The sequence below is a fragment of the Lissotriton vulgaris genome, unplaced genomic scaffold, assembly GCF_964263255.1.
Source record: "Lissotriton vulgaris unplaced genomic scaffold, aLisVul1.2 SCAFFOLD_1229, whole genome shotgun sequence".
NCBI classification, from domain to species: domain Eukaryota; kingdom Metazoa; phylum Chordata; class Amphibia; order Caudata; family Salamandridae; genus Lissotriton; species Lissotriton vulgaris.
In genome coordinates, this window is record NW_028254669.1 from 198,400 (window position 1) to 211,654 (window position 13,255).

General features: G+C 42.4%; 1 protein-coding gene across 1 annotated transcript in view; it reads left to right on the plus strand.

The window, feature by feature from the left end:
* Positions 1–13,255, plus strand: part of LOC147659471 (dynein axonemal heavy chain 5-like) — a 566,399-nt gene that overhangs the window by 111,248 nt on the left and 441,896 nt on the right. The window contains exon 3 of the mRNA XM_086951731.1: positions 6,711–6,914. Coding sequence (XP_086807857.1) covers positions 6,711–6,914 — 204 coding nt within the window. The remainder of the gene's footprint in view (positions 1–6,710; positions 6,915–13,255) is intronic.

Here is a 13,255-nt window from a genome sequence, read left to right on the forward strand (position 1 = left end):
CTTAGACATTCACAGAAAAAAACATAGGTTTCAGGGGTGTTATAGTTAGCTGGCTATTTCACTCGTACAAAACCATAGAACTTCCTCTGTTGTAGTTAGTTCTGCTAACTATAACTCGCGCTCCCACAATGCGCTGCTGATGATGTCACATATTGCATCATTCATGACATGGTCAGTGACATCACTGATGTCATCTAAAATGACTTCACTGATGACATCATCCACGTGACAATCTGATACACTCATCATACACTAATATAACCTTTCATCACTCACAGTAAAATACAGAGTACCATATGTGAAACCATTGACACACCAATACCAGTTACTACATACCCACTCACTGATTCCTAAGTCTACACACACAACTACCCATCCAACAACAGAATCATTTATACATGTGGTCACTAATTAATAGAACACTATCAAATGCACATATACACATAGATAGACATTGACACATCAGCAGTCATCTTAGTCGGTTATGCAGTCATCCTACTCACTCATGAAAAAAATAATCGCACTTACATTAACTCACTTACACAATTATCCAACAACACCTCATTTATTCAAACACATAGTAACTCATAGTTAATATGTTAAAAAAATCACCATTACAATTATACACTCATTCATATAATTACTCTCACAATCACTGACTCTTAGATATACTTATTTATATACACCAACTCTCACATACAATGCCTTTTATTTTTTTACTTTGTTGACGATGTACAACTAAAACATATATTCGCTCACCAACACACAAATAAATACACTCAGTCACCCAAACAACCGTTTCCACATGCACTCTTAAACCTATACACCTAGTCAATCAACCATTCACACATCTATGCATAGAGTTACACACACCCCATCCAACCACACACAAACTCAGTGTCCCATATAAATACTCATCTAACTAATCAATAACTAATATACACACTCATGTAGTTAGTGACCAACTGATGCAGCATGATATACAACAACAGAGACAGTGATGCACACATTCACATAGTTTAGTTACTAATCCATGTATTACGTGAGACACTTTTAATTACTCACTTAAACAGACAGACAGCTACTAAATCCTCCATCCAGACAGTTATATATCCACTCAATCTTCAATACAGATTGGTGTATATATATAATACATATTTAAATTTCAAACTAAACCACATTCACTGGATGATGTCATCAGTGATGTCATTTGAGATGCCATCAATGATGTCACTGACCATGTCATGAATGATGCAATATGTGACATCATCATCAGTGCATTGCGGGTGTGCGCGTTATAGTTAGCAGAACTAACTATAACGGAGGAATGTCTATGATTTTGTACGGGTGAAATGGCCAGTTAACTATAACACCTCTGAATCCTATGTTTTTTTTTCTGTGAAAATATATATGTATATATATATATATATATATATCAAGCCACAAGATTGGCCACAATGGAAGAGCCCACAGCAGTTAAGTATAGCTTCAACTTATTTTATGGAGGTTGCCGTATACAGAAAATGACTCTTGCCTCACAGATTGTCCTATTTGTCCGACGCGTTTCATGCATTGCAGCATTTCATCAGGGACTCAGAATTTCAAAACTGCCTGACGGCGCTTCGTTTTAAACACCTGATAATCATGCAAGTCCGCCTCAGTGGGCGTCGTCACTCCTGTGGCATCATGGTACTTATAGTGTTTATCTCTTACTCATGTGGGCCGTTTACCGTCAGCAGTCTGATTAAAACAAATAATTCCCAAGTGGGTTGCGGCTCCAAGTCACCTCACAATACCGGCTCCTCAAGACCTCCAAAACCGCTTCTGCTCCAAACGCGGTCACTGAGAAAAACCATAGGTTTCAGGGACGCTATAGTTAGTTGGACATTTCACTCGTACAAAACCAGAAAAATTCCTCCATTATAGTTAGTTCAGCTAACTATAACTCGCACCTCCGCAATGCACTGCTGATGACGTCACATATTACATCATTCAGGACATGGTCAGTGACATCACTGATGACATCTCAAATGACATCACTGATGACATCATCCAATGACTGTGTTTCTATAAAGGTTAAATATGTTTTACATATATGCCAAGGTGTATTGAAGAATGAGTGGGTGTATAAGTGTCTTGGTGGAAGATTTAGTAGGTGCGTGACTGACTGTGTAAGTGAGTGATTAAATGTGTCTTACTGAATGCATGGGTTGGTGACTAAACTGTGTGAATGTCTGTATCAGACATTTACATAGTTTAGTGACTGTCTGTTTTTGTGTAAGCTGCTGCATGGGTTGGTGAGTAGCTACATGAGTGTCTATATGTGTTATTGATTGGTTGCCTGAGTATTTGTATGGGTGCCTGAGTGTTTTGTGTGGGTGGTTGGAAGGTGTGTGACTCTGTGCATAGATGAGTGAGTGGTTGATTCACTGGGTGTATGGGTTCAAGAGTGCATGTGGAAACAGCTGTATGGGTGGGTGAGTGTGTGTATGGGTGTGTTGGTCAGTGAATGGATATCTCAGTGGTACATGTCCAAGTAACTACATATCTAAAAGACAGTGTATGGGAGAGTTGGAGTTTATAAATGACTATACGTAAGAGTCAGTGATTCTGAGAATGGCTATATGGATTAGTGTGTACTTCTATCAGTGATTGTATAAGAGAGTAAGTATGAGTTAGTATCTGTATGAATAAGTGAGGTGGTATGTGTCTAACTGTATAGGTGAGTAAATGGACGAGTGATTAATTCTTTGCATGACTGACTAGGTGTGTGAGTAACTCTGGATGGGTGGCGGTGTGTGATTGTCTGTATAGGTGTATGAGTGCATCTGATAGTGTTTTATTGATGACTAACTGTATGGATGAACGAGTGGATGTGTGTGTAGACCTAGGAACCAGTGAGTGTGTATGTAGTAACTGGTATTGGTGTGTCTATGGTTTCGAAAATGGTAGTCTGTATTTTAGAGTGGGTGTATCAAAGGTTAGATTAGGGTGTGAGGAGGTGCATCAGATTTTCACGTGGATGATGTCATCAGTGATGTCATTTGAGATGTCATGAGTGATGTCATCAGTAATCTCACTGACCATGTCATGAATGATGTAATATGTGACATCAGCAGTGCATTGCGGGTGCGCGAGTTATAGTTATCTGTACTAACTATAACGGCCGAATTATTCTAGTTTTGTACGAGTGAAATATCCAACAACTATAAGGTCCCTGAAACCTATAGTTTTTTCTGTGAATTTCAAAGGTTTCTTAAATGCTAATTTCTAACTTTAACGTCCATGAAACCTATTTTTTTTGTGAATTTCAAAGGTTTTTTAAATGCTAATTTCTAACTATAACGTCCCTGAAACCTATTGTTTTTTCAGTGAATTTCAAAGGTTTTTAAAGGCTAATTTCTAACTATAACATAGCAGTCGCGTTTGCAGAGTGATGGAGAAAGGTGAGCGTGGCCTCCAAACACCTTTTAGCAATCCCACTGTGTGGAATTTATAGAGGTAACAGGAGGGATAGTTAGCTCCCAACATCAACCTTCGGGGCCAACTACCACTTTTATTACCTCCAGTAAGTCCCACACAGCAGGATTGAAGGGGAATTAATCCCCCAATTTATAACACGCCTGGGGTGTATTTGCACTATTGATATATCAGGCCCCTCCCTGCACCACGGTGCAAATGCTCCCCAGGCGCATTGTCAGTTGGAGGAATAAGTCACCTTGAATCCTTAGGGTCCCTGGGGCCAACTAGCCCACCAGGTACCTCCTGTAAGTGCCAAAGAGCTGTATTGCAGAGAGGTGTAAAAAGGGGCGTGGTCTCGAACCACCTCTCTGCAAAGCAGCTCTGTGGTGCTTACTGGAGGTACCTGGTGGGCTAGTTGGCACCTAGGGACCCTCAGGATTAAAGGGCTTAATCCCCCAATTTACAATGCGCCAGAGGGCGTGTTTGCACACTTCTTATATCAGGCCCCATCTCCTCCCTGCACTACTGTGCCCCCTAGCATGTTGTAAGTTGGAGGATTAAGCCCCCTTGAATCCAGAGGGCCCCTGGGGGCCAACAAGCCAACCAGGTACTTCCAGTAAGCGCCACAGCGCTGTGTTGCAGAGCGGTGTAAAAAGGGGTGTGGCCTTGAACCACCTCTCTGCAATGCAGCTCTGTGGCGCAGGGTGCTATGTATGTTAAAGGTAGGACATGTACTGGTGCTTGTAACATGGCCTGGTAGTGAATAACAGTGCATTTCATTTTTCACTATGGAAAGGCTATGTGTCCTATAAGAAACAATGGAAGTCAACACCTTATAGCATAACTACCTATTTAGACAAGACATGGAAATGGAGTTTAGTTTGCCTGGACTCAGAATGTAAGAATACATATTTTAGGAGTGATCATTTTTATGTTCTGTGTTTGAAAATACCACTTTTAGAAAAGTAGGTATTCTCTTGCTTAGCCATCCTGTGTGCCTCTGCTGGGTTAGTGGATTGACTGTCCACCTATGGAGTGACAGGGGCTTGGGAGGTGCATTCTCTTAGACAGCCACCGGGGGAGGGGTGGGTTGATGTGTGTCCTACCTTTCCTGAATGAGTCATGTCTGGACTGAATAGACCTTGGCTGCATTCAGAGTTGTGGGAGGAGTTTTCACTAGCACCTGAATAGGCCTGGTCTGCATTCAGAGTAGTGGGAGGAGTTTTCAATAACACCTGAATAGGCCTGGTCTGCATTTAGAGTTGGGAAAGAAGATTTCCCTTGCACCTGAATAGCCCTTGTGAAATCAACAGTCTACCCCACACCAACCTCCCACTGTTAAAATGTCATTGTTCGATCTCACTAGCCCCAGAAAGTCAAAGCCTAAACACGGGAGAAACATGGAAATTCAGAGTTTCCAGTAGTATCTGGTTTCTGTGGCTCCAGGGTCAATGCTGGTACCTGCTACAAGGAAGTTGCCCATGGGTTTCAGAGGCCACATAGAAATGGCCTGGCAAAATCATTTTGTTTTCCGGCGACAAACCATGGTTATCAACCTTCATATATTTTTCTTTTAAATTGCTATTCACATTTGTCTTCTTCCCATCATATCATACAGCATGGGACATTGGGTCAGCCCACTTTACCCATTGACTTGCTTCAGTATGAGTAGTGCACAAAACCTGGACACAATGTTCACATCTGCATACAAGTAGTTAATTTCTTTTTGCTCACAAAGCTGGTTCATAGTATGCATTTTTATTTTATTTATTTTTTAGATTTACTTGAAATAGCTGCTTTTAATTTTGCATAAGCTCTTTTTTAAAGTTTCTTTTATAAAGTGTTTAAGTAACATTGTAAGATTGTAAGATTGTAGACTGCCTGTGATTAATTCCTGTTTATTCTTGTCTCCTTCAAAGATAATATTAATAAAAGGCATGGCTTAACTGAAGGGCTTGTTGTTAAGAAAAAATGTTACTAGTAAAACAAAAACATGTGTGAGTGTTGTTAGACGTACAATTTTAGTGCAAGCATAAGGTGACCATGTTTAAGCGGTGTCTTTAGTTGCATATGCTTGCAATAAAAAAGAAGTAAACTATGGCACCTTATTGAAAAGGCTAGACCTCTTACTTTTGCCAATGCTCATTATTAGTTTCAGTGGAAGAGTTAATGATCCTTTTTCTATTTTGAGTGGAAAATACAGTGGTGTGGACATAACTGACTAGCTATTAATGGCCTGATTTAGATCTGCGGACGGGTTACTCCATCACAACTGTGGTGGATATCCCGTTTGCCCAAATATAGATCCCATAGGATAGAATGGGAAATATATTTCGGCAGACGGAACATCCATCACCGTCTTGATGGAGTAAACCTTCCGCCGAGATCTAAATCAGGCCTTTAGCCTTTACCCCTTCAAAATTGCATTGTGATTATTCATGTTCACTCTGTAGAAAGAGCCTACCTGTGTTTTTTTGCAAATTAAAGCATTATGTTCCCTATTGAGTCATTAACCACTGCATGTTCCATATGTCCGTACTTGGTGACTTTCTCTCATACTGCTTGGAGTGGACTTACATGGCTGACGTTTTATAGGACAAGGCAATTTGCACTTCTAAATTCATTCCGGGTGCACAAATAAATGCATTTACCATGAAAAAGTCCCAATCCTGATTGACATAATCAGGATTGGTGAAATTAGATTGGAAATTGGATTTGCAAATATGGGCTTTTTTTGCGGCTATAGTAGAAGTTAAACATTTACAAATGTAAGGTTCTGGGATTACTGGGTATTTTATTTAAGGTCTTCCTGGTACTAGAAGGCAAACTTATAAAAACACTTGGGCTTTCTTCATTCACATTTGCCATGCATGTCGTTTCCATCCCTAGAATTCTTTGCACATTTGCTCCTGTCATTGTCAGGATTAAGTGTGTTCTAAGATGGGAATGGGAATGGGAAGAGAACACAGTCCCATCACTTGGTGGCAGGGGAAGTGTTTGTTCTCAGGCACAATGATATTCCTTAATGTGCAAATACTCTTTTAGGTATATGGAAAACTACAATTTTCCTAGTTTACTCGTAGTCTTGGTTTACTTTCAGAATACCACAAAAGTTGAAAGTCCTATCGTAGGAGTAAATTTACAAGATCCAAGTTATTTTTTAAGCTGACTTTTGTGAACAATCAATATTTCAATACATTTGGTTTTACACCATACCCATTTATACTTCCTCTCTCTTCATTTCATAGACAATCAAGTCCTCTGACATTGCTACTGTTCGAACCCTGGGACGACCTCCTCACCTTATTATGCGTATTATGGACTGCGTGCTGCTTTTATTCCAGAAAAAAGTAAATGTGGTGAAGTTAGACCAGGAGAAAGGTTGTACTGCCCCTTCTTGGCAAGAATCTTTAAAGCTGATGACTGCAGGAAACTTCTTACAGAACCTCCAGGTAAACATGGCAATGCAAGTAAAGAAATGTTATTTTGTCTCTAAAAAACGCTTCTGTCGTAATTTTAATTTTGGTGTAAGTAACTCTGAAATTTTAATTTTTAAAGGAGATTTATTATTTTTTCATTGAGATATATAAAGGACATCATCAATGACCTCATCCAGGGAAATATTTTTTTATATATCAAAAATGTTAATTATTTATTGTAAGTATCATCATATAAAAATACATGTATACATTTCAAAGTGCAAGTAGCCCGAAGGACACAGGGAACGATATCCCCAACGTTTAAGCACCAAAGCAATCTCCCCACTGCTGCCCGGAATCGGAAGCCCTACACCTCTCAACAAATTCAGTCAACAAATACTCTCAATCATACCAACAGCTAATAAGCAAACAAATAAAGCAAACAAACAAGCATAGAAATATCAAAACATAAGTTGCTTTGCATACATATAGTTAACAAATAGTCTTTTCAAAACACGTTTCAGTGAAGAAGGCTCCTCTGTTCCAAATCCTTGGGGTTGTGCTGATGCTCAAAGGGGGCCCACCACTGAACCACCCCAAGTCTGGATTATGAATACCCACAGACTGTTGGGGCAATTGAGCGGGCGAAGGAAAGGGTAGGAACTGTGGGGAGGGAGATCTGTGAATGATAAAGGTGAATAGCAGGCATCAGAAGAGGGAAGAGAGTTGTGACACATTCACAACAAGACACAATGATACTTGTAACGTAAACCATGTTTGCCAGACCGTGTCTTCGGTACCCCTCTCTGTGACCTCTCTCCTGGGATATAGATATAACAAAAGGAAAAACAACTAAAATATGAAAGAGTGTCTTTCAAGGTCAGGAAATAATGACAGTCTTTTCCTAATCCATTTTGTGTATAAGGCAAGGGTTGTTAGAATGCACAATACCCCAGCAGTGTCTCAATAACAGCACAAGTCTTTTCCGCAAACTGAACTGTATAAACACAGCCCGGTAGTGGCTTGTGTAGAGGTTCTCGATACTACAAACGATGAAGACCCTATCAAAGATTCCCAATATATGCCAACGAGTAACACAATATATAGGAGCCCTTATGTCATATCCAAGGTGGGACAAAGCCGTTGCAGAGTTGCACAACACCAACTAATGAAGTGCTAGGAAATTGCTGTAAAGTTTCTGCATTCTGCCTGTCGGATCTTTGACAGAATTTCGACAGACAGAATTTCGACCTACACAAATATCGGCGTAATTATATCGATTGCAAGAACATCGACGCCCTATGTACAACATGGTAAGTACCAAAATATCGAAAAAATAATATCGATGTTTAAAATATCGTTGTCAAATATATCGGGTTTTTTTTGGGTTTAAAATAACATGAAAAATACTGTAAATAATACTTATAAATTACTTAAACATATTTAAATATATTTAATAATGGTAAAAAAAATAATAATACATATTTAATAAAAAAAATATTAACAAATCATATATAATATATACTTACTTAACAATAATTACTATTCCCACTCCAGTGGGTGCAACAGTAGGGAAAACTGACCCTGAACCCCAAATATATCCCTTTACCCAAGAACTGAAAACTGACCCTGAACCCTAAAAATACCCCTTTACCCAAAAACCCAAAACTGACCCTGAACCCTAAAAATACCCCTTTACCCAAAAACTGAAAACTGACCCTGAACCCAAAAAATACCCCTTTACCCAAGAACTGAAAACTGACCCTGAACCCTAAAAATACCCCTTTACCCAAAAACTGAAAACTGACCCTGAACCCTAAAAATACCCCTTTACCCAAAAACTGAAAACTGACCCTGAACCCTAAAAATACCCCTTTACCCAAAACCTGAAAACTGACCCTGAACCCTAAAAATACCCCTTTACCCAAAAACTGAAAACTGACCCTGAACCCTAAAAATACCCCTTTACCCAAAAAACCAAAACTGACCCTGAACCCTAAAAATACCCCTTTACCCAAAAACCCAAAACTGACCCTGAACCCTAAAAATACTCCTTTAGCCAAAATTAATTAATATTACAATTAAATTACTTCCCACCCTATTCCCCTATAAACCCACAACCCGCTCCAGTAGTAAAACATATAATTTAGTTAAAAATATACATAAATGATCAATTAATTATTCAATTATTCAATTAAAATAAATCATTGCCAATTAATATTTAATTGCAAAATAAATTAATCATTAAAAAATAATTATTTAATTACAAATAAATTACTTCCCACCCTATTCCCCTATAAACCCACAACCCGCTCCAGTAGTAAAACATATAATTTACTTAAAAATATACATAAATTATCAATTAATTAATCAATTAATCAATTAAAATAATTCATTGCCAATTAATATTTAATTGCAAAATAAATTAATCATAAAAAAATAATTATTTAATTACAAATAAATTACTTCCCACCCTATTCCCCTAAAAACTCACAACCCGCTCTGGTAGTAAAACATATAATTTAATTTTATATATTTTTTATTTATAAAAACATATTAAACACATATTATAACAATTAATTTAAATACTTAACTAAAATTTCTAACACATATTAGTAAATCGAAATTACTTACATCGATATATATGCTATCGATATAAGTAATTTCGATATTACTTACCTTAGGGTCGATATTCTTGCCATCGATATTCTGGACATCGATATTCTGTCCCTTCGATATTAGCAACTCGATATAAGTGTAAGTCGAAATTAAAGATTCGATATTTTGACTGTGTACCCTGCCTGTCGCCTTAAGAAATGTACACAGTGATGAATCTGCGGTTAGATAGAGTCTCTACCAGAAATGGCGTTACAGAAGGTAAGTAACTTGTTTGTCTGTTGATGAGGAGGCTGTTGGTTCGTATGGCCTATATATAAAGCAGAACATGTTATTCAGGTGGGAACTACAGAATGACTGCTCAGAATTCAAGGAGCTGTCCAGAGCCTGAATGTGGGTGTGTGTAGCATTGTAGAAGAATGCGTATTTGTGTAGAGGTGGTGCAAGGGGGTGAAATAGGTGTTCCAAATATGGAAAAGTTGGGGCACCCTGTGTTATTTTCTTGTCAGCTGACCATACCAATTACACGGCCATGCTACTGTGATACCAGATCTAGCCTCAATGAGTGATTCAGATCTGTCACTCAGAAGCACTGCTATTTAGTGGATATTGCTGTCAGCTAGAAACCGTCATGCTGCAGACACCGAATAGTTAAGAGACGAACTATGCTCTGTGCCCCATGCAGGATGTCCTTGCTTTTACTGCATCGCTGCCATTCCAGGAAGGCAACGCAGCTGTCTTTTAGCTAATCTTAAAGGCAGGCTTATGCTCATTCGGACTAATGAGCTAATCTGAGTGGCCGCATCACAACCAGTCAGACTAGATGAAACATTCTCGGCCGCATCATGAAGGTGTGTGTTCGTGAAGGGAACAGCTTTGTGCCTGCTTTTATATGATTGTACTTTCTCTTTTTTTTAACCAGAGCTATCCAAAGACCCCTGTCACGTGAGGTTAAAATCCCCCAAAAGCACAATAGGGCCCTCCGCAAAACCTCCTATTTGGTCAAGAGCATATGAAAGGAATGCAGATTGCTCCGAGTTGGGCGCATATAATGAGACAAAGGTACAGAGCTTGCCCCTCAAGCGGCCCTTGACTAACAACAGCCTCCCCTCCCTATCTGATTTATAAGACTCGAGTTGGAAATTTGCAGAGACATGGAAAAGCAGGGCCACCCCATTGTGTTTTGTTGCGGCGGCGGACGTATAAATCGTCGGGTAGTTTCTGTGACGCAACCTAGAAACCTCGGCCCTCTTAAGATGAGTTTCTTGCAAGGCTACCACCTCAAATTTGCGATCATTCAAATACTTCCAAATGTGTTGCCTTTTCTGTGGGGAATTCAACCCCTTAACATTCCAAGAAGAAATATTAACCATCAAGAAAAGAGACCCCCCCTCCCCAGGTTGCTGTAGAGATCTCCGTCCCGCCGCCCAAACCTCCCCACATTGGGCACATGACTAACACCACCCCTCCAGGCCTCCGCCACACCTCCTATCGCTGAAGGGTTATAAGCCAGTCTCACATCAAAGAGAGCACAAGATGCACAAAACCAGCCCCCACCCCAGTCACCACCGGATACCCTCCCCCCTCCAAAACCCTCCCTTGCACCCGACCCAAACCCCTCCGTAGGGCCCCCGGCCTAGACCCCCCCAAGCACATAGAGAGGAATATTGGGTGTCATGGACAAGGCCTGCATCCCCGATCAAAATCTCAAGAAAAACTAGGTAACAATAGAATGGCAAGCAACCAATAAAATAAAAACCTCAGTGTCCTTAGTATGACGGAACTGCGCTTAGTAGCTCTCCCGTCGCCTCGCCCCCCACCGAGGCCAGGCATGGCACCACCATCATCCATTGTGCTTTGAAGTAACTCCTGAGCCACAAGGTGAACAAGCAGCAGAAGGGAAGCCCCCCTGAGGATGAGAGGAGTCCAAGCGGCCCCAAGGTCAAGTATCAGAGGTCGGAAGATGACCCCTTGAGAGCTCCAGTGGCAAGGCAGATCCGGATGCAGAAAGAAGAAGGCCCTGATGGGCATGACTAGTGTGGCCCGACCCTGCTGGGTTTCCCTCCAACGACCCAGCCAGCCAACAGGCCGTCAACATCAGAGACCGTCTGAAAGGTTCAGTAAACACACAGCAAATCAGGAACAGACCAAGGAGCTTCAACGGTTCCTTGTGACGGTGCGCCAAGGATTGGGGTCACTCCGTGATGATCCCGCAGGCGTCTTGGACCCCGTGTTGGGAGACTCCTCTGGAAGTGGAAGCGGAAGCACCCGCAGCCCCTCCACCAGCTCGGAGATGGGGTGAGTTTTGTTGCCATGTTCAAAGATTAGCCCAGAGGGGAAGGACCACCTATAGCGAATCTTGTCTTCCTGCAGTTTCGCAGTGATAGGACGCAGCGCCTGACTGCGGGCCAGGGTCGCCGAAGCCAAGTCTTGATAGAGAGAACACCCATGGCCCTGGAAAGACACCTACTTCAGTTTCCTGGAGGCCAAAAGGATGGCTTCTTTCACCTTGAAGGAATGTAGCTTGACCAGAACATCTTGAGGGCGCCTGCGGCTCCCCGCCTGAAGGCCCCCACACAATGAACTCTGTCTATTTTGATTTTGAGCTGCTGAGGAGCAATAATCTCAGCGAAGAGACCAGACACAAAGGCCTCCAAGTCCGGCCCCTCCGCCCCTTCCTCCAGATTACGGATCTGGATATTTTCCCTCGGGGTCTTGTTCTCCAAATCCTCTGCCTTGAGTAAAGCCTGTTGTAGCTGTGCGTGAAGGGTCTGTTGCTGATCCTGCATCGTGGCCTGATCCGCCGCCATACTCTGTGCTTGCCCCTCCACCTCCAGCACTCGAGATCCCACTGCATCCACATCTTGCCGGAGGGTAGTGAGCTTTTCAGTGAGATTAGCCTTCAGTTGATAAACAGAGGTGCGCAAGTCCTGCTTGAATTCTCGGCAAAGCTCTACTTTAAAGTGGAGGGTGGCCACCAGGTCTTCGCGCGTAAGCGACATTTCGGGCGAGGGTGCGGCGTCCCCCACGGAGGCTGACTTCTCAGCGGCCCTGAAGTATTGAGAGACTTTGTTGGAGTGATTCTTAGGAGGCATAGGGCCCCCTCCCTCGATCTGCGCAGCTCCCGGTGAAAGCCCAGTATGACCAGAGACCAAGGCTATCCTCAGCCCGTCCTGTGGGGAGTACTCTCAATATCGGAGGAGTGGAAATCTACCCCGGTAGCCCCCAGAAAAGTATTGTACGGGGCCCCCCAGAGATGAAGAGCCTCACCAAAGCCTCCTCCGACGTCTGGACACCACTGCAGCCAAAACAAAAGGGTGTAGATTTCTTGGCACTCCTTCCTATCCTGGCTCCTCACCACCCTGGTGCAATCGTGGCCTCAATTCCGCCTCTCTCCCCCTACTGCCACCGTCAATATCGGGACCAGGAATGCCGCCATCTTAGGGTCAGGCAGGGAAGCGAGACCTCGCCAAAGAGTGGGGAAAGGCACCACGCCGCATCGCTCAAAGATGAGGGGGGGGCGCGGGACCGCAACCACCTCAGTCCAAGGCCCATGAGACGCCCCCCGCCACTGCACTGTCTCGCCCCGCCAGAGCCACCACACTCCGTCACTCAAAAACGCGGCGCCATTACCGGGCCGGGAGTCTCCAGTTGCACAGCTCCACGTCGGCGGCGCCCCACCGTGCAGCTGCCACCCTCCTCCTCTGTCCCGCGGCTAGGGGCCCCCGCGATGACAGCCCGGGGGCCCTCGATGTTGT